Source organism: Podarcis pityusensis, assembly GCF_964106645.2.
Source record: "Podarcis pityusensis genome assembly, chromosome: 4".
Taxonomy (NCBI): domain Eukaryota; kingdom Metazoa; phylum Chordata; class Lepidosauria; order Squamata; family Lacertidae; genus Podarcis; species Podarcis pityusensis.
In genome coordinates this window covers 61,514,049-61,538,219 of record NC_138027.1, presented here as the reverse complement: position 1 = coordinate 61,538,219, position 24,171 = coordinate 61,514,049, and the positions used below count along the sequence as shown (strand labels likewise).

The window sequence follows — 24,171 nt, the reverse complement described above, 5'->3', positions numbered from 1 at the left end:
GTGAATCAGACACTGTGGCCCTGACTACTCCATCTATCCCTCATATACAAGCTATATAATAAAGTTATTCACACTGTCATTAGCTTTATTATACAAGTCCTAAGCGTTTGTTTTACCAACTAAACATTAATGACATACAGATATTTTGAGCATGGACCCTGCACCATATGAAGGGAATTTATTGTGTAGCCCACTGCTGCAGATTTGGAACAGAAGCATATCAGCTATAGAGTCAAACTGTGCACTTGGCATTTTAATATAACACTTCATAAGCATGTTACCACCTACTGATCACAAGTTACTATCCTCATTCATACACTGGTTAATATTTTTATTATAGACATGTGATGGAAAAGCACATCATGCTCACCTATTCCCATCTCTGGGCCCAACTGTCTTATGTCCCTTATCCTTGTCTTGCCTGTATATGCTGGATAGAATGTGTCGTCAGTGGCGGAGCTTCATGCTCCGGAACCAGGGGCGGAGAGCAGGTGGGGGCGGGGCATGCGTCCTGGGGGCGGGGCATGCCGCCTGCAGGGGCAGGACGCCCAGCATGGCTGGGGGGGGCAGCTGCGATGGAAACCCACCGGGATCGCGCTGCTAGGGGCGGTGTGCTCCCCCCACCCCCCTCTTCCTCCGCCAGTGTGTGTAGTGATGCCTATATGCACAGAGTTTGGTTTGTGATAAAGGGCTACTGAGCTTCTTATTCCTAAACTTCCAAAAATCAAGAGGTGGTTCCCCACCACCACCAAAAAAGACAGATACTAATCTATGGTCCTTTAAATGTGTTTGTGGGAGGGGAGTTATTGCTGGTGGGGTTTTTTTCTGTTCTCATTTTGTATTTTCCTGTTGTGAACAGCCCTGTAATCTTCAGGATGGTATACAAAACAAATACCTTTTTAATACCATAGTTGGTTCCACAGTCTCTCAGCTACTTTCTTTTGACGCAGAAGCATACACATTTCAAGTTTAGCTAGCTATGTTCTTTTTTAAAAGCAACAATTCCAAGCTGATAAAAATCTAATTGCTTTTATTAACTCACATTTTAATGTCATTTATGTTGATTGAAATTTTAAAGTCAGTAAGTTACTGGGAATTTAAACACACATTAGAAGTTTTCCACATAACATGTTAATTTAATGCTTTATTAGCTCACTACATTTAAGGTTAGCAAGAACTGAAATGATTTGAGTGAAATGTTGATCTAATTTGATTCCATGATGGGACATTTATTTCTGCCCAGGGGGCAAATCCAGTTATTTAAAATCTGGCAATTACAGAAAGATGCAGTAATTGTGATCAACTATGGTGTGGGAAAAGTGGACAGACATACTTTTTCTCAGTCTGTCATAATAGTGGAACCACAGCAGTGGGAGAGGAGTCTACTGTACTCATCTCCTGTTCTGCACATTTCCATGGGCATCTGCTTGGCCACCGTAGGCAGCAGGAGGTTAGTCTAGATTGGTTCCTGGCCTGATCTAGCCTGGCTGCTCTTACATTCTTATGAGCTGGAAAACAAGGTAATAAAGAAGCCTTGCAGGGGAAGCACAATGTTGTTACCATAACATCTTCTGCTACAGAGATGATGAGATGAGGCCATTATGTGCATAATTGCCTCTGTGTACACAGAAGGCACACACTTCACAATAGAAAGAGCAACAATTATGTAGCAGCATTCTTGATCTTTCACTAAACAAAAAATAATATAGAAATAAAGGTTCTCTTTTTTCTATCAAGCTATTATTTATTTAGTACATGTATAATCCACTTTTCCTCCAAGGAGCTCAAAGCATCATACTATACATGATTCTGCCCCCTACCTTCATTTTTATACTTACAACAACCCAGTGAGGCACTTAAGGCTGAGAGATGGTGACTGCTCCATCCAAAGCATTCAGTGAGCTTTGTGTATTCTAATTGCTACACCATACAGCACTTTTCTTTTTCTTTTTACAGTATTCACCAGTACAGAGTACTTGCCTCTTTTTATGGCTGCCCAGGTCAATGTTTTTGCGTTGGCACACATGACACTTTTATCAAGATATTAGTACTGGCACCACATATTTTTACCAAAAAAAAAAAAAAAAGCACTGACACCATCCTATCAGAAACCACTAATCCTTCTCCTGCATTTGCTCTTATTGTGGCCCGAAGGAAAAGATCTGCATCTTATCCATTCAATATATTACTTATTACACATTGTGGTAATGTTTGATTACAAAGCAGGAACAAAACTAGAGTCCAGTTGATTATAGACTGCCATCAGCACGCTAGTGAAGAAAGCGAATGTATCTTTGGAAAAAAACCTAGGTTTTTAATATTTCAAACAGCAAAGGAATTACTGTAAAGTAAGGGCTCATGGGGGGGACGCGGGTGGCGCTGTGGGTAAAACCTCAGTGCCTAGGACTTGCTGACCGGAAGGTCGGCGGTTCGAATCCCCGCGGCGGGGTGAGCTCCTGTCGTTCGGTCCCAGCTCCTGCCCACCTAGCAGTTCAAAAGCACCCTTAAGTGCAAGTAGATAAATAGGTACCGCTTTATAGCGGGAAGGTAAACGGCGTTTCCGTGTGCGGCACTGGTGCTGGCTCGCCAGTGCAGCTTCGTCACACTGGCCACGTGACCCGGAAGTGTCTTCGGACAGCGCTGGCTCCCGGCCTCTAGAGTGAGATGAGCGCGCAACCCTAGAGTCGGTCACGACTGGCCCGTACGGGCAGGGGTACCTTTACCTTTTAAGGGCTCATGGGCATGGTGGATTCACAATGGCAGTAGGAGGTAGCTGAGATGGATCAAGTCAACCTGAGATGACTATGTGGCTTGAATGTGTGGTTGCTACTTGTTTGAATTCAGTGACACATCTCAGAATCATGGTAATATTTCAGCCCACAATTTCCTGGGAAATTTATCAAATCAGCTCTGAATCTAGTGACAAATCACAATGTCACCCCATGCCTACCCCTCATTATTTGGCATGAATCATAGATTTGAAGAGTACTATGCCCCATGGCAAAATGAAAGGGACTTTCAAACACAGTTTATTACATAGCACAGAGGTCTGCTGTTCAAAGCTCTCAGCAACATCTACAAAATCATTCCTTTATTTTGAATGAGTCTCTCTGAGACTCATTCCATCCTATCAATCTGCTGTCCTTCATCTTGACTAAAGCAAAGTGAGAATTAATGAAATATCAATTTAATTGAACTGGAATTGGCTAGTATATAACAATTAATTCTCTGATATTTTCCCATATCAAAACATTGTGGACACCACCAGTGACAACAAAAATGATTGGGATGAGAAGGCAGACGTGAGAGAAATAGAATATAAGCATTAAGCTGAGGAAATACTTGACCTTTGGCTTTAAATGATAGTTATGCAAGCAAATACCAGCATTTCCTCCCAGCAAGCCATTAGCTAATTGAGGTTTGTTGTCACTGTCTGCAGTCCCTGAAGTAAACAAAGTAAAAGCAAACGGTAACAGCAGCTGAGATAAAAACTCTGTAGTTCGTGTAAAACTATGGGGAGAGGTTTCTATGGTTGAGTTGAGTTCTGCTACTGAATTTCATCTAAAACTGTGATAACTGTGAGGGCAAAATATCTGAAATTTGTTTGAGGGAAGTGACATTTCTTGCAGGTGGAAGAACAGCTTCTGCATATCTCTAGTTAAGTTGCATGGCCATAGTTGCATGCACCTCTATTTATGGTGATATAGATTATTCATATTTAATTTGGAGTCGGGGTGCACAGAGAGGATGCCAGAATGGTAAAGTCCCAAACAGACTGTGAAGACTTCCAAAAGGTGCATGCAAATAAACACCAAGGCAAAGTAGCAGATTTCATGAAAGGAAGTAAAAAGTAAAGCCTCACATATACACTGGTAGCATCTGTAATAACTTTGACTATTAAGGAAAGGGATATTGAGGTTTGGCACTGCAGAACCAGCTTGATACCCTTTCCTCTGCCTTCTTGCCCCACCCCATCTCTGATTTACAATGGATCTGTGGGAAGGAAGTTTTATCATCCATTTCAATCCCAACAGTTAAATGGCCCTATTAATGAGGGTCACTTTTTGGGGACTCTGCTTTTCAATGCACACCTGGGCATATACACAGCTCCAAATGTAACTTCTTAATCAATAATGCTGCCATTTATACTTCTACCTTGAACTGATCAAGGGTTTGGAGAAAGCTGCTCACCCTGTTGAGGATGGCATGGGAAAGGGGGAAATTAGACATAAACATGTGGGGAGAGAATCAGTAGGCATGGCAAGTGATTGTGTAGCACACATTGGCTGGTGGAGGATCAGTGATGGCAGGGGCTATGTGCTTGTGATAAAGGTGCCAAGAGCCTCTGATTGTTGGCTACCTCTTCCTTTCTTTTTCTTCTCCTCCCCCGCTCTAGTCCAGGGGATGGCACTGGCTGCCATCTTCCTCCTCATAGCACAGTGTGATATTCCATCCATCTCTCCCACTAACAGAAATTGTGCTTGCAAAACTCCTGTGCAGCCCTGCCTCGCAAACACAAAGGCCTTCACTGTGGATTTCGACTGTGTCATTGATTATCCTTCTGTATCGGTTTCCTCATAGGTTGATGAATTCTATAGGGGTAGCTGTGTGCTGCCAATAGTAAAGGGTGCATTTCTCGTTTAGAGAAAGGAAGTGTGTATGTAAGCTGTGTGGCCCTGTTTTACTGTGACACAAGCTTTCATATGTCTGTGGTGGACTTTGGGCTCTCAATTTTCAGTGGCGCCCTGTGTGATGCTAAAATTCAGCACCCCTGCCGCCTTTCGCACTTCATTCTACAGCGTTGTTTTGGCACACCCTACAGTGCGGTGCCCAGTGAGACCGTACCAGTTGCGCTATCCTAAAACTACCTCTGCACAAGTAACAGTTTTCACTGAAAACAAACAGGTTCTATTTTTTTCTATTGTATCTCGGTGCTTGGAAATTAAGAGGCTGAAGTTCACTCCCCAGCTTTCTGGGATACTTAAACAGAAAGCTGTGCAGAATACTAATAGCAGAAGCTAGCCAATGTATATATAAGAACACAGTTAATCCCTGGAAGAGCAGGGGATAAAGAGCATGTTTTTTTCTAGAGAGAAACAAATGTGCCGGCAAGGTAGTGAGCAGCCGTGGAAATTGTTTAAATGCCAAGCATTTGTTGCTGGTGTGACTTTTTAAAGTCATGCACAGCCAGAAACTAGGAAATGAAAGCATGTATCTCATATAAATTCTGCTTTGATCACTTGCAGTCTGGTGAAATTTGCAAGTTAGATATGTTGATCTTCAAAGGAGAAAATCTGACCCAATGCAAAGATGAATGCAGAAGGCAAGGGTAAATAGGGTAATGTTCCTTCGAAAGGGTACGGTAATAAGACTTCTTTGATTTTTTTTTTCAAACGTAGTTTTTACTTCTTGTCCAACAAAATCCTTTGTGGGCTCTTAAAATACATGGAACCAAATAACAGCACATATTAACTTAGTTCTTGTTGGGCATTAAATATATATTTCTCTGCTGTGTGATATAGCTTGTACGTGAAGGTATTTCCTAAAGCAGAGTAGAAACATATTCTGTTCAGGAAGGTCCACATCCCACAGGAGCACCTTTCCAGAGGTCCCAGAAGGTGTGTGTGTGTGTGTGTGAGAGAGAGAGAGAGAGAGAGAGAGAGAGAGAGAGAAATTAAGTGAAAACTGCCTTGTGCAACTGGAAGTGCTTTCTGCTAAAAGCAGGTGTGGGAAACCTCAGTCCCTGGGTGGGGTCAAACGGGGTCATTCAAGCCTCTCTTTATGACAGGCTCTCCACAGTACATGCCCCTCATTAACTCTACTTTACTCCTTGAGTGTTTTTGCCCGACTGCAATGTGTCCTTTAATTCTAACAATGTCTCTTGAAAAAGGCCCCCCACCCCTCTGCTAAAACAAAGCCTCCATTAGATATATTTACATAAGTATTGAGCATTGGAAGTAGTCATTAAATTATAATTGCACTTAACTGGCTTTGCCTGTTGTATTATTCTGATTATAAAATGTAAAGGAGTAGAAAGGACATTTTTATATACATTTTATATAGCAATAATGCATTAGTACTGCCACAGATCATTTCCCCACTTCTAGAGAAGAAATAACTATTTGTTTGATTTTAGATAGAAAAAATACCACAATTTCCCCATCGCTTTAAAAGAAGAGTCAGTAAACTACCCGTATGTTCCTTCTAATAGGATGACTGCAGGATGAGTTATGCTTTTGACCAGCTGCTGAATATGTTTGAATAGATATGAAGTGTTAAGAGGAGATATTTCTAGCTTCCCTGCAAACTTATGCAAAACAACTGTCACCCTAACAAATGAAATTAATGAATAAAATTTTATTAGGTGCTGTAAATGTTATGGAACATATAAAAATTACTAAAAAGAAGAAGTAACCAGAAGTATAGACACATTTAAAATTAACAAAGTTTCCCAGCTTCTTCTTTTTTTCAATTTCTCACACCATATTCAGAAAATCTCTTCCCCTCACTTATCTTCCTACATGTACTGATCCAATGAATCTACTTATCTTATAGGGTCTAGGTCGTGTGACGTAAAAATGCTTAATTACCGCTTCCCCAACTTTCTAACCTGCAGCGGAAGAATGACCATTTGTCCAGTATGAGCCAGTTGAGATTCCTGCACAGGTGGACTAGAAGACCCTTGGGATCCCTTCCAACTCTACAGTTCCATGATTCTCTGAAACTAAGGAGGATACCATTGGAAGAAGGACTACAGTATTACTTGAAGCTCTTACACAAGTTAAACTTTCAGGGTGGGAAGTCTTTGCAATCATTTATCCCAAAGGGAGTTGCTGTCCTTCCGTCTTATAAACCCAATGTTATCCTGTCATAGTCCCAGTACAAGGTAAAAAGGCGAGGTGGAAAAAAATTGCTCTCTTTAGGCTTGCTTTATAGCATGTCCAATTCAAATTAAATGATGGTGGTGATGATGATTGTAAAGACAGTTAACTTGTTTGTTGTTGTTAGCACCCATCTGCCTTAAGAGACAATGGATGTGGCATGCTCCAAATTCACTGTATATTTTCACCAAATATTTGCACAGGCTTGTATGGTGAGCAAATGTTCGTAGTTGCTCTTTTTCACACCAGTATTCTTCAATGGAATATTAAGGAGAGGGTGCAGTCCCCATTTACAAACCACACAAATACACAACCCACCACACGAAGCTTGAGAGAAAAGCCCAGGGTGGACATGGGCTACTTGTACAACAAGGTCACAAGAGTTAATTGATTAGTTATAGAGTCTGCAACCCCTTTAGCACTAAGAAAAAGGATGATGAATTACTTACGGATCAATATTAGAAATTCTGCTTATGTGATGGAGACTGAGAAAGATGGAGACACTTTTGTACATCACCAAGCCATTTGGCATTATGAATTGAGGACTAATGAGGTTTAATGGGAATATCTGAACAACTCATTACATTTAACCATCAGAAACACATTTTCATCCTCTTCCCTGAATTGCCTTCATTCACAGCAAAATAAAAGAGAATGAAAACAACTATGTGGATGTTGCCTCTGTCATGGGTTGAACAAATTCCAATTGCCCATCCCCACTCCCTTGACTCAGAGGAAGCTACTGCCTTGTGACACCAAGGAAGACCAAGGGTATGCCATCTGAACAGCACCAACATCATGTAGGCAACAAGTTCTTTCTGCTCCTGAGCACTGCACTTGAATGTGATTATATTGAAAGGCTCTTCCACAAACTTCTTTCAGAGCCTTTTAAGGCTGTAGCGTGGGATAGAAACTATAGGTTAGTTGGTAAAATATCTTCCTTGACCTATAATTAACACCCTGAAATGATGTTAAGAGTGCCAGGGCATATTGTCCACTTTGATTCAGATAAGCTTATAACTTAATAGGGAAATTGAAGGGCCGTGTATATTTTTGTAGGACTAAAACCTATGCAATATCGGAAAACACATTTTGGAATACAGTAGAAATCTGGTTATTTTTGTTTTGTTTTAATTAAGACATAGTGATAAATATAGCCTAGAAATGTAAGTGTTACATACAAATTCAAGGTGTGAGTCATTAGGGAAATATCATGGTGTGTTAAGATAGATTACATATTTTCTCCCCAAAGAAATATGTTCATTATACCACTCCTTAATTCTGCCATATTAAGGAGTATTACTAACTGGCAGAAAGTGGGTGGGTGGGAATCAGAGAGCTGTTTTTTTTTGATAGAGCTTTTTGGAGCTGCAATGTTCTGTGATTTGCAACAAAACGTTTATTAAAAAATGCATTTTAAAATAATGGGCATGTGGCAACCCTAGACATTACTACTACTACTACTACTACTACTGCCATTATTTTCCAGTGCATGGAAGAATTAAAACAGAAAATAAACATAAATGATAAAACATTAAGCACAAACAGTTAATACTGGAAATACTAATATAAACCTACCTAAAATATGATTTTTGATGTTTACCAAAGCTAAAAAATAATAATACTAGACCACACAATGCGAAGTGTTCCTTAGATGTTGACTAACCACAGAGACTGTGCCCTAGTTTCTTGCAGCTTGACATTCAGGAATCATTAGCCAGCACTAATATACCTGTAAGGCTGTGTCCAGGTGGCATCATTTCTCACTCATGATTTAATACTGTAACACTAAAATGTAAAGTGTAGATGGGATTTATATTAAGCAAGAGTTACCGAGTGAAATAGGGGCTGTATGCTGTAAGTACTGTTTTGGACTGTGTCCCTCACACTGATAAACCCCAAACTGTCATTTGGCCCAGCAGCCATTGGAATGGGGTTGACAGTGTCCTCAGACAACTTGCCAATACAAAGCAAGCTAAATCAGTGTACTGACCCACAAATCTGTTTTCTCTGAATTTACACAGGTCCAAACTTGAAGGCAGATGGATTTCTAAATAATATTGAACAATTTGAATTGAAAACAGAGGTGAAGAAGAAGTCAATACTATAACATATTACAACTGTCCAACATGCAAGACTTAAAAAGTATAAACAACTCAATAAAGTCACTTCTGGAAAGAAGAACTGAAATCTAAGTTTTCACTCTTGTACATCTTATTGTTTTTTTCTTTACATTATCATTCTGCTATTGGGGTCTGATGGATCCTTTTAAATCCTAATCAATTTCAAAAAGGATGCTTTTGGTAACACATTCCAAAAACATAGTCTAACACATGGAGCACATTGGACCCCACAATGCTAACTAAAATTCATCCACAATAGACTGAGGTGTGTAGAGAAATAATGTTCAATGTGTGAACTATACAGCGGTACCTTGGATTACAGATGCTTCAGATTACATACGCTTCAGGTTACAGACTCCGCTAACCCAGAAATAGTACCTTGGGTTAAGAACTTTGCTTCAGGGTGAGAACAGAAATCACGCAGTGGCAGTGCAGCAGCAGCAGCAGCAGCAGCAGCAGCAGCAGCAGCAGGAGGCCCCATTAGCTAAAGTGGTGCTTCAGGTTAAGAACAGTTTCAGGTTAAGAAGGGACCTCTGAAACGAATTAAGTACGTATCCAGAGGTACCACTGTATAGGCTTTGCCAAACAAATATTGAAAAGATGTGTGTTTAGACTCTGCTAATTAAACATGTGTCTTTGAAGTGCCTCTGAATTGCACACTCTTTGTGATGTTTTGTTTTAAATATTACAATCTTTTTCTTTCCATTTCAATATTACTTTTCTAGCGCTAATCCAATCTACATCCTGAAATAAGTAAACAATTAAGCTAAGAAATTATCCATACTTTATTGGCAACAAATGCTTTTTAGCAGTTTATCTGTTATATCAGGGAACAAGTATTAACTCATCAATATTCTAATTATCACGTTAAGTAGTTTTTATTCTTTAAAAGGCAGCAACTGGCAATATAGCTAAATAAATGAATATAGCAAAATCCTTTCAAGATAAGACAGTAGGCAGTACAATAACTCATTCTGTGTATGTGGCAAATTATATTTGAGAGGGGGAAAGTCTAACAGGTAAAAAGATAACATGCTGCTATTCTTTGCTAAAAGGTTCGTAGTAATAAAAATGACAGGTTAATATATTCATACCACATCTATTCCATTCCTCTGATTATTTTACAGGAAATTGACCCAAATGTCAGGTTTTTGATACATCTTAGAGCAGGCATAGGGAAACTTAGCTCTCCAGATGTTTTGGGAGTACAACTCCCATCAGCCCTGACCACTGGTCCTGTTAGCTAGGGATGATGAAAGTTGTAGTCACAAAACATCTGAAGGGCCGAGTTTGCCTATGCCTGTCTTAGAGGCTACAGACATGCCAACATTTAGTGTACTCTAGGCTAGAAGCTGATGCCCACAAATTCTCTAAAATTCATGTGCACTGATATGGAGTAGTCAGGGTTACTTTCAGGGCATGAATTAAGAAGGGTATTTAAAAAAAAAGAAAAAAGGAAAACAATGTTTCTTCGAGATGTGTAGGAAGCTGTATTGTTTTCATACTCTGTTCAAAAGTGGTGAAGACCAAAATCAAGTGAATATACTTAAAGCCCACCAAAACAGATATTTCCCATATTAACAGGAAACAAAAAATAAAATAAAATAGATTGTTCTTTATCAATGGAAACTTTTTTCTATGCACAACAAAATCCTCTCACAATAGGTTGGTCCCCAACACTAATCACACTGTATAGCATAGACATTATCTGCCAACATAGATCTCATATTTAAACCATTACTATATCACTGTAGCAAAACACATGAATAGAAGCTAGTAATCTAAGCATGCTGATGCTGCATTTATTTAGAATGTCATTAAATTTAGAGACTGAGTAAGCCTTTCTTGGAGAATTCGATTCCCCACACTATCTGGCAACCATTTGCTGTCAAATGTGCTTCCATGTTTTGTTCACAAACCAGTTGAATCCTGCTGTCATCTGAGTGAAGAACACTACTCCCTTGACATCAATAAAAGATATAAATGAAGTTATGCACCCTAACTTCCTAGAGACATTACACTGCAGATGAAAGAAAATGTGCACTGAAGAAATGGCATGAAAGTTGTAAGGAGTGTATGTTTTTCTTTTTATGGGTTATAATGAATGCATGATGCATCTGTTTATTTCTTAAGGCATTTTTAAGATTAAAAAATGTCAATAGCAAAGTGAAATGAAAACAGTAGATATGTTTTTCAACTTTTACTTTTCTTAGGTTTAAAAGAATTAGATGGCTTTTTTGTTCGTTTCTTTTCTTGAATGAAGCAATGTGGCAAATAAAAACTTAAATGTTGAAACACTCAAAACTAGTAACTAAGAGAGTCTGCTGTCTTTAATCCCAAATTATCTATCTATCTATCTATCTATCTATCTATCTATCTATCTATCCATCTATCTATTAGACTAATGGCTTCCACTTTGAAAACTGATAACAACGTTCTCTTAGTGTCTAAACAATCTGAAGCAATAACAGGGATCATGTCACAGAAATATGACTATGGTCTTTACTTCACATCTAATGACTATATATTCCTTTGATCCACTCACAGCTGAAATAACTCAACTCAAAAAATTAAGTCTTTTTAAAAACAAAAACATGCAGTGCTGTAGCCCTGTTCACATATCAGTCACATGTAGGGCATATTTGCCCAGAGTGGGGCTGCCCTTTTAGCCCCACTGCAACGTCACATCTTTTTCATTCAGTAACTGCGCACTGCACACAGTTGGGGGGGGGAGCCTTATATATGAGCTCCACGTGATTGGGAGACTTGGCTGTGTGGCTGCCCTAATGAAGCTGAATACTGGAAGATTCAGGACAGAGAAAAGAAACTTCTTCATGCAGCACATAGTTAAACTAGCTCCCATAGGAGGAGTGAGAGCCACCAACCTAGATTGCTTTAAAAGAGGATTAGACAAATTATGGAGGAGACGGGTATTGACTAGCCATGATTACTATGTTCTGCCTCCACAGAACTTCTGGAAACCACAGGAGGGGACAGTACTTTTGTGCTCAAATCCTGCTTGCAGGATTCCCATGGGCATCTGGTTGGCCACTGTGAGAACAGGATGCTGCACTAGATGGCCATTGGCTTAATCCAGCAGGCCTTTCTTTTGTCCTTACGTTATATATTCTTAGGCCAGGGGAAAGCTTTAAAATAGTAAAATGAAAACAAGAATACATGCCTCTTCCTGGATTGAAGGGGCAGCAGAATGAGGAGCTCCAGGATGTGCTGCGTACCCCACACTGCAATGTGATTGAATGAGATAGGGTTATTTTAACCATATCTATCTCTGAATCAGAGAATGAGATATTTCTTCTTGGGGTGCTGATTGCAGTCTGACATAATGCAGTGAATCACCAAGCCCAAGGTATCTCATAAGGGCATTGTGAAGTTAAAATTTAAAAATATATATGTTACTGTATTGTGAATCACCTGAGAACCTACTGATGGCATACAAATATATGAGATAAACAAACATGAAAATTGTATGAATTTTGTTTCTATGCTGGCTATGTAAGTTCTACTACCTTTCCCCAAATACTGCGTGTTCTCCACAATGCTTAATTTAATGTAATCCTTCCCTCCTACAGGAATCTTTAAAAAAAAAAAAAAAAAAGATTCCAAGCAAGGTATTTTTTCCTACAAAGCAAAAGATACTTTTAACACCAAAGATTAACACCGGAAGATCATTTTCAGCTAATAATAGATTTGAGATAATCACATTTGCATTCAGAACAAATGCCAGTTCCTCCGTGGAATTAAGTGTCTTTCCTCCCTATACTTTACCATTGCTTTGTTCTGCATGTCCTCTGGGAAATTTGTTTGAACAGATGTTGTGACTTCCCAATAAAATTTACAGATTCTTTGGAGTAATACCCTAGAGCCCATATATTGTAATTTGCAACATGCTCCTGACTTATCTAACAAGTCTCGAAAAACATGCATCAAGGACCTCTCTGACGACCACTTGTGCTTGCTCATCTTGAAGTCTTTAGCTTGTGAGAAGCAATGAAGGTCAAATTTTACATTTTGCTCAAGTCTCTCAAACAGACAGAGAAAAATGTGACTTCTGCTACTAACAGTCACACTTCCCTTAAGTGGTGTAATGAAGACAGAACTACAAATACAAAAAAACCCCCCAAAATATTGTGTGACTTTTAAGCATTCAAATGCTTCAAAAGTTAAGAAAACTCCTTAGTTACCTTCTTTAGGTTCGTGTGTTTCTTTTGCCTTAATGAAACCAACATGAAGTTAATTAGAAATAAAGTTATAGATCCAGACACATTGCTCATCCCCAAAAATATTGTACTGTACAGCATCAAAATAACAAAATTTCAGTTAATGTTACTGAAATGTGTAATATAAAATAAAGGAAGCTGAACGTTTATTATTTTGTACAGGAAAAAAATGACTTAATATGTACACTCTTCTCCTATGGTCTTCTATAATACAGGATATGGATACTTAGGTGCTTTTGTTTATATGTCCCTCTCACATAGCTGCTTCCTCTAGTTCCTGGTCTGCCTGAGCCCATCTTGTTGTACCCCACCCCACCCCACCCTGTTAAATTATCATTATGTTTCATCTTCTATCGCTTGTGGCCAATGCTTTTTTATACAAAAATAGGTGCCAGTACTCACTGTGAAGATTGTTTCAGTAAGTGTCACACTTTTTAACAACAAAAAAGAGGTGCCCGTACTGTGTACCCTTTAGTACCCCCTGGAAAAAAACACTGCTTGTGGCTATGTCTATACTTTATAATCTCAGCAATCTTTCTATTTCTTCACTAACTATACAGCTGTTGCAACAGCAATCAGAATGAACAGGTAAGTCTGCTGGTCTGATACAGACTTGCAAACACATTCCAAAATTGAAACTCAGACTTCAGTACTGTGTTTTTGGCAATCTTGGTTCTTGTTCTGAAAATGTGGGAGTCATATACGGTATATGAAAGTGGTTTCCATTAGTATGCCGCATGATAACCCTGAGCCAGAGAAAAGTGTGTGTGTGCGCGCACGTTTTGCTCTTTACTATATGTTCCAGACAGTTCCTGCTTTTCATTCAGTTTTGCTCCACTCTAGTGAAATCCTATCAAGTTAAGCTTCTAGTTACCCTGATATTTACCTGATTTTGCAGTTTTCTGCTCACTCATGAATACCATTCACACTTTTCAAATATATTGCCTTCTCTCACTCACAAATCTATTTTCTCATTTGATGCCATGTACATTTTCACTCTCTCTCTCTCTCTCTCTCTCTCTCTCTCTCTCTCTCTCTCACACACACACACAAAGAAGCATATTTATTCATTCTTTAACACATCCTGGTAACACTATTTCCAGAGAGTCATATAGTAATTAGTTGTGATGTTACTGTTCCAGTCTCATGGTATTTTAGGATAATTTAAATTAATGGGCATGTTTTTAACACTATATGAACAGACTAGATGGTAGTGCTATGATTTATTGATATTGGAAATATTCTTAAGGCTGCAGTCATAATTATACTTTGAAATAAATGCTTCTACATGATTAAGAAAGGTTTTGTGTGCTTTGGGAGGCGGGGTTTCACCTGCAAGAAATGCCAAATAGATATGTGTTGAAACTACTTAAACTGTCTTTTGACAATAAGCTGGGAGCTTTACAAGGCAATGGTTTCATTTCTATGCAAGTCATATCTGCATTCTGACCACATTCTTCAAGGCTGGAAACAGACCCATCACTATGTAACAGAAAAGCAATGGTTTTAATTAAAAGATCTGCATTAAGTAATTCAGTATATTATCCAGGTGGACAGATACAGATAATACCTGGTTGCAGCTCCTGAAATCATCACAGATAATTGAGAACACTATAGTTTTTTGCCTTAACAAAAACTATTGATTACACTGGTCAACAACAAATTTGTTGTCTGCGTTTTTTCAGCTGATTTAGGATGAATCTGATGCGCTGAATCCAAAAATCACATTGGTTTTGCTCAATCAGGTCAAGTTTTTGAGCTATGGCCACATGTCTTTTTTTACGTTTTTGTTCACATGTACGCTTGTGTGGAGCATTTTAGAAGAAGTTGGTGGGGGTAAAATGCCTTGTCAAATAATTGTTTTGATTGGAAATGATTATTTTAATGACAAGAAGTATTCAGGTCCAATAGTTCTGGGTGATTATGTCGAAAAGGGATCAGTTTGAAGTCATAAAACCTCGAAATCTTCCATAAATTGGACCAGCAAAGCATAAAGTTGGGGGAAACTAAGTTAATGGGGCAGCTGCCCCACGAAGTATCCTGATCTTCAATCAGCACGTCGTCCTGTAGCTCATTGTGATGAAATTCCAGTGCCTATCTTCGGAGAACTTCCTGATATTAGTAACGAAGATGCCTCCAGTGTTGAAGGACATGAAAAAGAAGTGGTTCTTGAAGATGATGCTCCACATCCATTTTCCCAAAAGAAGTTGAATGATCCAGTTCGCGACCTCAGCTTGTCAAAGAACTCTGCCGAACTGTTGGCATCCAGATTGAAGGAAAAAACCCTCCTCTCTGACAGTGCTCGCAACAGCTTCTTGCGCAACAGGCATCAAGAGTACCTCCGTTTTTTCTCGGAAGAGAAGGACTTGGTGTACTGTGCAGATATTGCACAGCTTCTACTCAAGCTTGGAGTGCCACAGTACGAACCCAAAGATTGGAGACTGTTCATTGACAGCAGCAAGCGATCACTGAAATGTGTTCTGCTACACAACGGCAACCAGTTTGCCTCTATACCCCTGGCTCACTCGAGTACACTGAAGGAGAACTATGAAGCGGTGAAGTATGTGCTGGAGAAAATTGGTTATGATCAGCATAAGTGGTTTATTTGTGTTGACCTGAAGATGGTGAACTTTTTGTTGGGACAACAGTCTGGCTTCACCAAGTACCCATGTTTTCTGTGCATGTGGGATAGTAGGGACCGTGCTCAGCATTACACGAAGAAGGACTGGCCTGTGCGGGAGGAATTGGTGCCTTGCAAAGAAAGGAATGTCATCAACGACCCTCTGGTGGACAGAGACAGAATACTCTTCCCACCGCTGCACATCAAGCTCGGCTTAATCAAGCAGTTCACCAAGGCTCTGGACAAGGATGGTGACTGCTTCATTTACTTGTGCCAGGCTTTTCCAGGATTGACCATGGAGAAGTTGAAAGCTGGCATCTTTGACGGTCCTCAGATCCGTCAGCTCATCAGAGATCCAGAGTTCAGAAACTCAATGAACGAAGTGGAACTGGAAGCGTGGAAGGCGTTTGTTCTGGTAGTGAAGAACTTTCTTGGCAACAATAAGGCCAGAAACTACGCAGAACTTGTCAACAACATGCTGACTGCTTTCAGAAACCTGGGCTGCAACATCAGCGTCAAGATGCACTACCTATTTTCACATATGGACCGGTTTCCTGAGAACCTGGGTTCAATGAGTGACGAGCAGGGGGAGAGATTCCATCAGGACATGAAAGAGATGGAGACCAGGTATCAGGGTCGCTGGGACGCAGTCATGATGGCTGACTACTGTTGGACTCTGAAGAGAGACCTCTGTGCTGCTGAGCATTCCAGGAGTTCCAAGAAACGGAAGTTAAAGCCCTGAAGTTTGAAAAATGGTGAAGCAACATGCAATTTACGTGTATTTGCCTTTATCAATGCCCACCATTCAGTTTACAGAAAACCTGACCTGATGGAGAGAAATGGATGCCATTTCCTGATTCAGCAGTACAAAAATACCCTAAATCAGTTGTAGAAATCTAGACAACATTCAAAAAGTAAAAAATTGTTGCCCAGTGTTATCATTGTGCCCCAGAAGCTCCTAACAAAACAATGAATGATTAAACAGGCTGCAGTTTGCTTGTAGCTGCTGTTTTATGCATGGCAGTTCCTATCCATGTCGACTCAGAAATAACCTCCACTGAATACAACAGAACTTAGTCCTATGTAAATGGGTATAGGATTGACACTCTAATCTCTTAAATTAAGCTTGCTACTTACAGTGGTGCCCCGCAAGACGAAAAACCCACTAGACGAAAGGGTTTTCCGTTTTTCGATGCGCTTCACAGGACGAATTTCCCTATGGGCTTGCTTCGCAAGACGAAAATGTCTTGCGAGTCTTGAGATTTTTTTCGCTCTTCCCCCCCTTTTTCTAAGCCGCTAAGCCACTAATAGCCTTTTAGCTGCTAAGCCGCTAAGCCTTTAATAGCCGCTAAACCGCTAATAGCGCTAATCCGCTAAGCCGCTAATAGGGTTGCTTTGCAAGACGAAAAAACCGCTAGACGAAGAGACTCGCGGAACGGATTAATTTCGTCTTGCGAGGCACCACTGTATTTATCTGCATCTGTATCAGCATCAACTTTCTGATTCCAATTTTTAATTATACATTTCGATGTATAATTTCGATGTAACACTGGCCACAAATTAGTCTACACATGAGGGAAGGGAGAATATCACTGTAATAAATACAGTGGTACCTCTGGTTACGTACTTAATTCGTTCCGGAGGTCCGTTCTTAACCTGAAACTGTTCTTAACCTGAAGCACCACTTTAGCTAATGAGGCCTCCTGCTGCCGCCACACCGCCAGAGCACAATTTCTGTTCTCATCCTGAACCAAAGTTATTAACCCAAGGTACTATTTCTGGGTTAGTGGAGTCTGTAACCTGTAGCATATGTAACCTGAAGCGTATGTAACCCGAGGTACCACAGTATATGAAATACTAAGAAAACATATGTGAGGTGCTTTAGACATTAAGAAGTGTGCTATACAGTGGTACCTCGGGATGCGAACGGGATCTGTTCCGGAGCCCCGTTCGCATCCCGAAGCAAACGTAACCCGTGTCCGTGCGTGCCATGTTTCGACGCTTCTGCGCATGACGTCATTTTGACGGTTTGCACATGCGCGCCTGGCAAAACCCGGAAATAACGCACTCCGTTACTTCCGGGTCACCGCGGAGCGCAACCCAAATTTGCCTAACCCGAAGCGTCCGAAGCGTATTGATCCCGAGGTATGACTATATAGATAATGTTGCTTCTTATTCTTATTTGTCATTCTGTGTTGGAATTGAAGGAATGTACCAGGGCATCTGAATATTTATTTATTTATTTTAGATACACTTTTCCCTCCAAGTTTAAGGTGGTCTGCCTGGTTCTCCCCACATTTTATAATCACAGCAACCCTGTGAGGTAGGTGAGGTCGAGAGACAGTGATAGGCTCAAGGACCCCCGGTGAGCTTCATGGCTGAATAGAGGTCTGGCCTGGATAGTGTAAAAAGAACAAGCAGTATGAATGCCCAAACCTGAGATGCTTAAGATAAATTTGCGGAGAAGTAAGGACAAAAGTCACGAAATTAAAAGACGCCTGCTTCTTGGGAGAAAAGCGATGACAATCCTAGACAGCATCTTAAAAAGCAGAGACATCAACCTGCCAACAAAGGTCTGCTATGGTTTTCCCGGTAGTGATGTATGAAAGTAAGAGCTGGACCATAAAAAACGAATTGATGCTTTTGAATTATGGTGCTGGAGGAGACTCTCAAGAGTCCCATGGACTGCAAGAAGATCAGACTTATCCATTCTTGAGGAAATCAGCCCTGAGTGCTCACTGGAAGGACATATCCCAAAGCTGAGGCTCCAATACTTTGGCCACATCATGAGAAGAGAAGACTCCCTGGAAAAGACCCTGATGTTGGGAAAGATGGAGGGCACAAGGAGAAGGGGACGACAGAGGACGAAATGGTTGGATAGTGTTCTCGAAGCTACAAACATGAGTCTGACCAAACTGCGGGAGGCAGTGGAAGACAGGAGTGCCTGGTGTGCTCTGGTCCATGGGGTCACGAAGAGTCTGAAACGACTAAACAACAAGGACAAAAGCAAGAAGGAAGAGCAGAGTCTGTAAGTAATCTGTTGTACTGTAAAGGGATTGATTCCTGCATTGTAGGGTGTTGGATAAGATGACCCTTGGGATCCCTTTCCAACTCTACAATTCTATGATTCTATGAAAAAAGGGGGCTGATAAAGAGACAGGAAAGGGTATAATGGGTAAAAGCAGAGTGAGATGTCAGAGCCTCAGCTCAGCTTCTGAAATGCCAGTGGTACAAAATCAACCCTCATCTGCTACAACTGACGGTGTTTGAATTCATTTAAAATATTTTCACCATGAAAAGAAAGAAAAAGGCTTCACTACATCACAACTGTTTAAAGATGCCCAGGCAAGGGCATGCAAGCAGGTGATCAAAGTAAAATAATGTAAAATATGCAAAGATTCCTTACATATAGGCAATAACTGTAGAATGCGCTTTTCTATCAAATACTGCAGAAGAGCAATAACAACAAGCAATAGCAATTTAGTAACTTTTGTCCACAGACAATGCAAACAGAATCAGATTCTGTTTTACTGATGTATTTTCTACTCCTAAAACTCTGTGCAACCGTGAAGGGAGCTTAAAGAGTATTTAACAGCATACTGAAATCTCAATATTCAATTATTGTGTAACAACTCAATAGATCTATACAACTTAATTAGATGGGAAAACATAGTGCTAAGTCATTTTCCTTTACACATTGGATGAAAGAAAATAGAAACCTTGTATTGTTCAGGATATATATAAAAAAAAACCTTAGGAAATTTATACAAAACCATAAAAATGCTGTGATCTGAATTTAAACAACAGCATGAGAACATTTTGTCCTGCAATGCATTTCTGTATCTTTGGTTTTGAATTGAAAAATGACATCACACAGACTACAGGGAGGCAAGGAAAAGCCATGCTGGTGCCTCAGCAAAGCCCGATTGATGTCAAGAAGTCCCCTTCTTCTTTCAATGATTTCTGCGTTATTCTTTCAGTGTCTGAAGCAAGAGTGATAGCTAAAACTGAAAATGGGATATTGAGTGGGTTGCATTTGTGCTAGAGAGCTAATATCTTTTCTTATTAGAGAGATTTGATGGATGACTTCTGTTTTAATACTCATTCTAAGACTGGCATTCTTGGAGCTGAGAAATAACATTCACCCTCGATCAGATTGGCTGCTTGCCCTGATTTCTTTTTTTCCTTCCATCCCTCCTCTATTGTTTGCAACACATCATACTAACTTTAGACATTTGTGCCCTAAAACAAATTCTCAGAATGACACCCCTTCGCTTGCTTTAGAGGAAAAATGGCACACGGACCAGCAGGTTGGAGGCTGTCAACCCCAGTGAAACTCTGCAGGAAGCAATCCATTGGATTAAACTGTTGTACACATTTTTTTTGAGAATACATTATGGACATGAACACGTCAACTACACATTTCACTTTTGTTACTATTAATCACAGAATCATAGAATTGTGGAACTGGAAGGGACACCAAGGTTCATCTAGTCATGCCCTCTTTCATGATGTTCTATCTTCACCCACCTGGTTTTCTTCAATTCCCTCCTCCTAAGAGCCAGTCAGGTCAGCTTTCTGTATTTCTACCCACCCTGGGGTTTCCCAAAGTATGTACCATGCTCTTCTTCATGGCTGATACTAATTTGACTACACAAGGCTCAAAAAGTACACACACTGGTCTACAAGTGTTATCTGAGCCTGTGACTGAGGGAACTGAAAAAGCTAAAGATGGTCTCAAAGAAGTTCATGTACACTTTGGTTTAGGTCCAAACATTTAAAGGGTGCAACCATTTAGCATCTGTACTGTCCTGCTGAAGTTTGTTAACAGGTGATGACGTTTAGAAAGTCTCCCTATGGCAGATTAAGCAGCACATGAATCAGAGCCAACTCCAAGGAGAAAAAAATGACAGAAATGGATAAATCTACTCCTAACCCATTTCACTTTGAAGGCTTGCCCAGAATAGTCCAAGCTGGAATAAAAAAGCAGAGAGGCACACATATTTCCTGTAACCCATTCGCATTTTTTTAGTGGTAATATGTGAATAGCTGCAAATATTAAACCAAAGACTTATTTGTTAATGATGAATAAGAATATGAATCGGCACTACATTACAAAGAAATATTTTTGGACCCAGAAGTTAGGATTGGATTTAAATTCCCATTTGTGGTTTGTAAAATACACCTCAAATCCGCTTAGTAGCTACGCTGCATGTGTACTACTGCCCTATCACTCTTGGATACCGTTTGATATTCTAAGAATTTGTGCAAAGTACAAAGTGCCGGCTGGAGTCAGGATGAGCTGGCTACCTTCTGTTTGCCTAACACTTCCCGGAGGAATCACACAGTGCACTGCTGAGTCTATAAATCCTGAATGTAATGGACGGATTGGTGATTGGGGCAAAAAAATCCATTTTTTCATTTTGTCTATTTCTTTTCATTATATAAAGGACAAGCTAAAGGTGTAATGAATGGAAGATCCTTCTTGAAATTTAGACAACAAGGTAATTATAAAATATGTCAGTTTGGAGAAGTGACTATATCAAACCCCTAATGTGATAAAAGTGGATTTATTTATTTTCATTGGAAGTTGGTTTTTGTTTTGTTTTTTAAACCATATGTATTTAATCTGTCTTCCTACCAAAACCACAAGAAGCAAAGATCTGAGTCTCAAGTCAGAAAAATCAAGATGAAACAAATGCTGGATGCTTCTAAGTATTCATTATTTTATTTATAATTTATTACATATTTACTAGCATACCCTGTCTAAAGATTGACACTAGAGAGTGCAGCAGGCTTCAAAGAGATGTAGCTCAGCGGCAGAGCATCTGTTTTGGATGCAGAAGGTCCCAAGTTCAATCCCTATCATTTAAACATTGGGAGGGAATCCTCTCTGAAATCCTGGAGAGCTGCTGCCAGTCAGTGTAGACAAAATTGAGCTAGATGAACCAATGATCTGACTCAGCACCTTTCTATGCTCTTGCCCCAAAAGATTCGCCTTTAGTAGAGATGGGAAGCCTATGGGCCTTCAGGTGTTGTTGCACTCCAGTGCCTATTATTCCTGACCACTAGCACTAGCCATGCTGGCTAGGGCTGAATGGGAGCAGCAATCTAATATCACCTGGAAAACCATAGGTTCATCACCTCTGATCTTTATGTTTAACATGAAAAAAGGATGATGAGCCATAAACAAACAGTGCCCTCCAAGAGGATTCCTACAAATGTCAAGCTGGTCCACAGAACCATTTCAGAATCACTGACATTAAAAACTGCTGAAAGATCTAATTCAGGGATGGGGCTGCTGTGACCTTCCAGATGCTGTTAGACTCCAATGCCCATCAGCCTCAACCAGCAGGGCTGATGGACAAGAATGATAGGAATGAATAGGAGTTCAGCAACATCTGTAGGGCCACAGTTTCCCCACTCTCTGATCTAAAAGAATCAATAGAATACAACCCACTGCCCCTCAGATTGGAAGATAAAACTATCAATCAATTCCAAAATCATAATTATCAAGAAAAGAAAAGGCACAAATAAATGTCCAGAGTCACCTAAAGCCACTTGGGTAGTCAGAACTGTAGTCTGCCTTTTCAGTCAGAGGGCAAACCAGATGGCTGAAAGCCACAACCCACCATGTTTAGGAAGGAACGTATGGATAACTTTTTATCATACCTAGATGTCAGAGGCCATAGGACATCATTTCCATAATGGACAATCCCAATGCTACACACACATTTTTTACCCTAGTAAAATCAAACCTATTTAAAATTAGAATGTTCCTGTTCTTACTTGCCTTGGGGGCGTTTTTTCATAGAGCCAGAAAACCACAACTCTGGAGGGATTTATTTCTTCTTTAATGCCCACACATTGCTGAAGTTATTCTGGTATCCAATGGAAGAATATCATTGTAAGTAGGGGCTTGAATATTAAAATAAATTGCAGCAGTCACTTGGCTACTGAAGTTCTCTCTTTTCCTGTTGTAACAGCAATAATGCTTTCAGTGAAAGACATTTTCTAGAGATTAATGACTGACTGGGGTTAATAGCATACAGCCGCACCACGGGCTATCAGCTCCACTCTGCTGCTCTTTAATCCCCAGAAAAAGCCCTGCACCTTGATCTTTTTTACTTAATTAGCATTAATGAAAGTTATGCACACACTGAGAGTATACTATTCCCTCAAGGCTTACATGCTAAAAATCTAAAGGGTGTGTGTGTGTGTGTGTGTGTACGTACATATACTCTAAAGATACTGCATAACCACAATAGTGGTTTTATGGAATTAATCTGGTAAAACTCTCCTCTCGCTAATGACCTGAAAAGGAAAGCAGTTGCATGCCAAGGCTTCCGACTGCACAGGAATAATGGACACAGCACAACTTAACTTTGGCTCAAATAAGGCCACAACTGAATACAGATGATAGAGGTTTGGCATAAGCATTGGGCAACCATTAATCTCTGGCCCGCCTGCTGGAAGTGATGCCATGGGTCAATCCAACAGTGGGGGTTCTTAAGACTTACATCAAATAGAAGGAGCCCTGCAGGGATCGCTGCCTTGGGAGTGTTAAAGGCCCCAGCCCCCAACTGGGCATATGGACACAAGCAACTCTTCCCGGCTCCTTTAATGAAATACCCTAACACCAGAGGGTCAGACAGAGACTACAACCTACCAAAGTTGTGATTGCTATGAGGTAGGCAAAACCACCATGCTGAAGTCAATTTTCCTGGTGGACAAATTCCTGCCCGGCCATGAATATGGTAACCAACAATGAATTATATGGTTCTATGATCCTTAATTTTGCAAAACTTCCTTTCTGCTTCACTTTAGGCTGAACACTTTCTTTAAAAAGTAAAATAATGCATGTATCTTTGTTGCAGTGCTGCCTCCACCTCAAAACATCAGCAGCAGCAGCTTCTTGGAGTCATACTTCCCAGCAACCTTAACAAACTACAGGTCCTAAGCTGTGCTAGGGGAAATCATGTCCTTTAATTGTGAATCAAATAGGCTTTGTATTTATAGTGTAGATCTAAATACAGAATGCCAATAGGTGAAACTTTCCTTCAAAATTTTATTTCAATACGAGACAAAAATATTAACCAGTTGAATTGTCTGCTTAAAGGAATAAGAGATCTGCTCTCTTTTGATGCCAACCATAAACCATGCAGATTTCATGAGTTGTAAACCAGTTATGTTACTGTGGATCTTTCATCAGTTGATCTTACACAGGTAATAGGATTTTCAGTGCATGCCCATGCATGTTAATTCCAGATTTTTAGGGTTAGGGGTGGAGAGAGGAGAGGGCTCGAAAT

General features: G+C 40.1%; 2 protein-coding genes across 11 annotated transcripts in view; one reads left to right on the top strand and one right to left on the bottom strand.

Moving 5' to 3' along the window:
• Positions 1–24,171, bottom strand: part of DMD (dystrophin) — a 1,019,805-nt gene that overhangs the window by 356,166 nt on the left and 639,468 nt on the right. The gene's annotated exons all lie outside the window — the stretch shown is intronic.
• Positions 13,823–16,568, top strand: LOC308476338 (uncharacterized protein; the record flags this gene model as incomplete). Its single annotated transcript, XM_081003880.1, has 3 exons — positions 13,823–13,830; positions 15,542–16,267; positions 16,308–16,568. The coding sequence occupies 3 exons, from the start codon at positions 13,823–13,825 to the stop codon at positions 16,342–16,344; spliced, it is 771 nt and encodes a 256-aa protein (XP_080860006.1). The 3' UTR covers positions 16,345–16,568.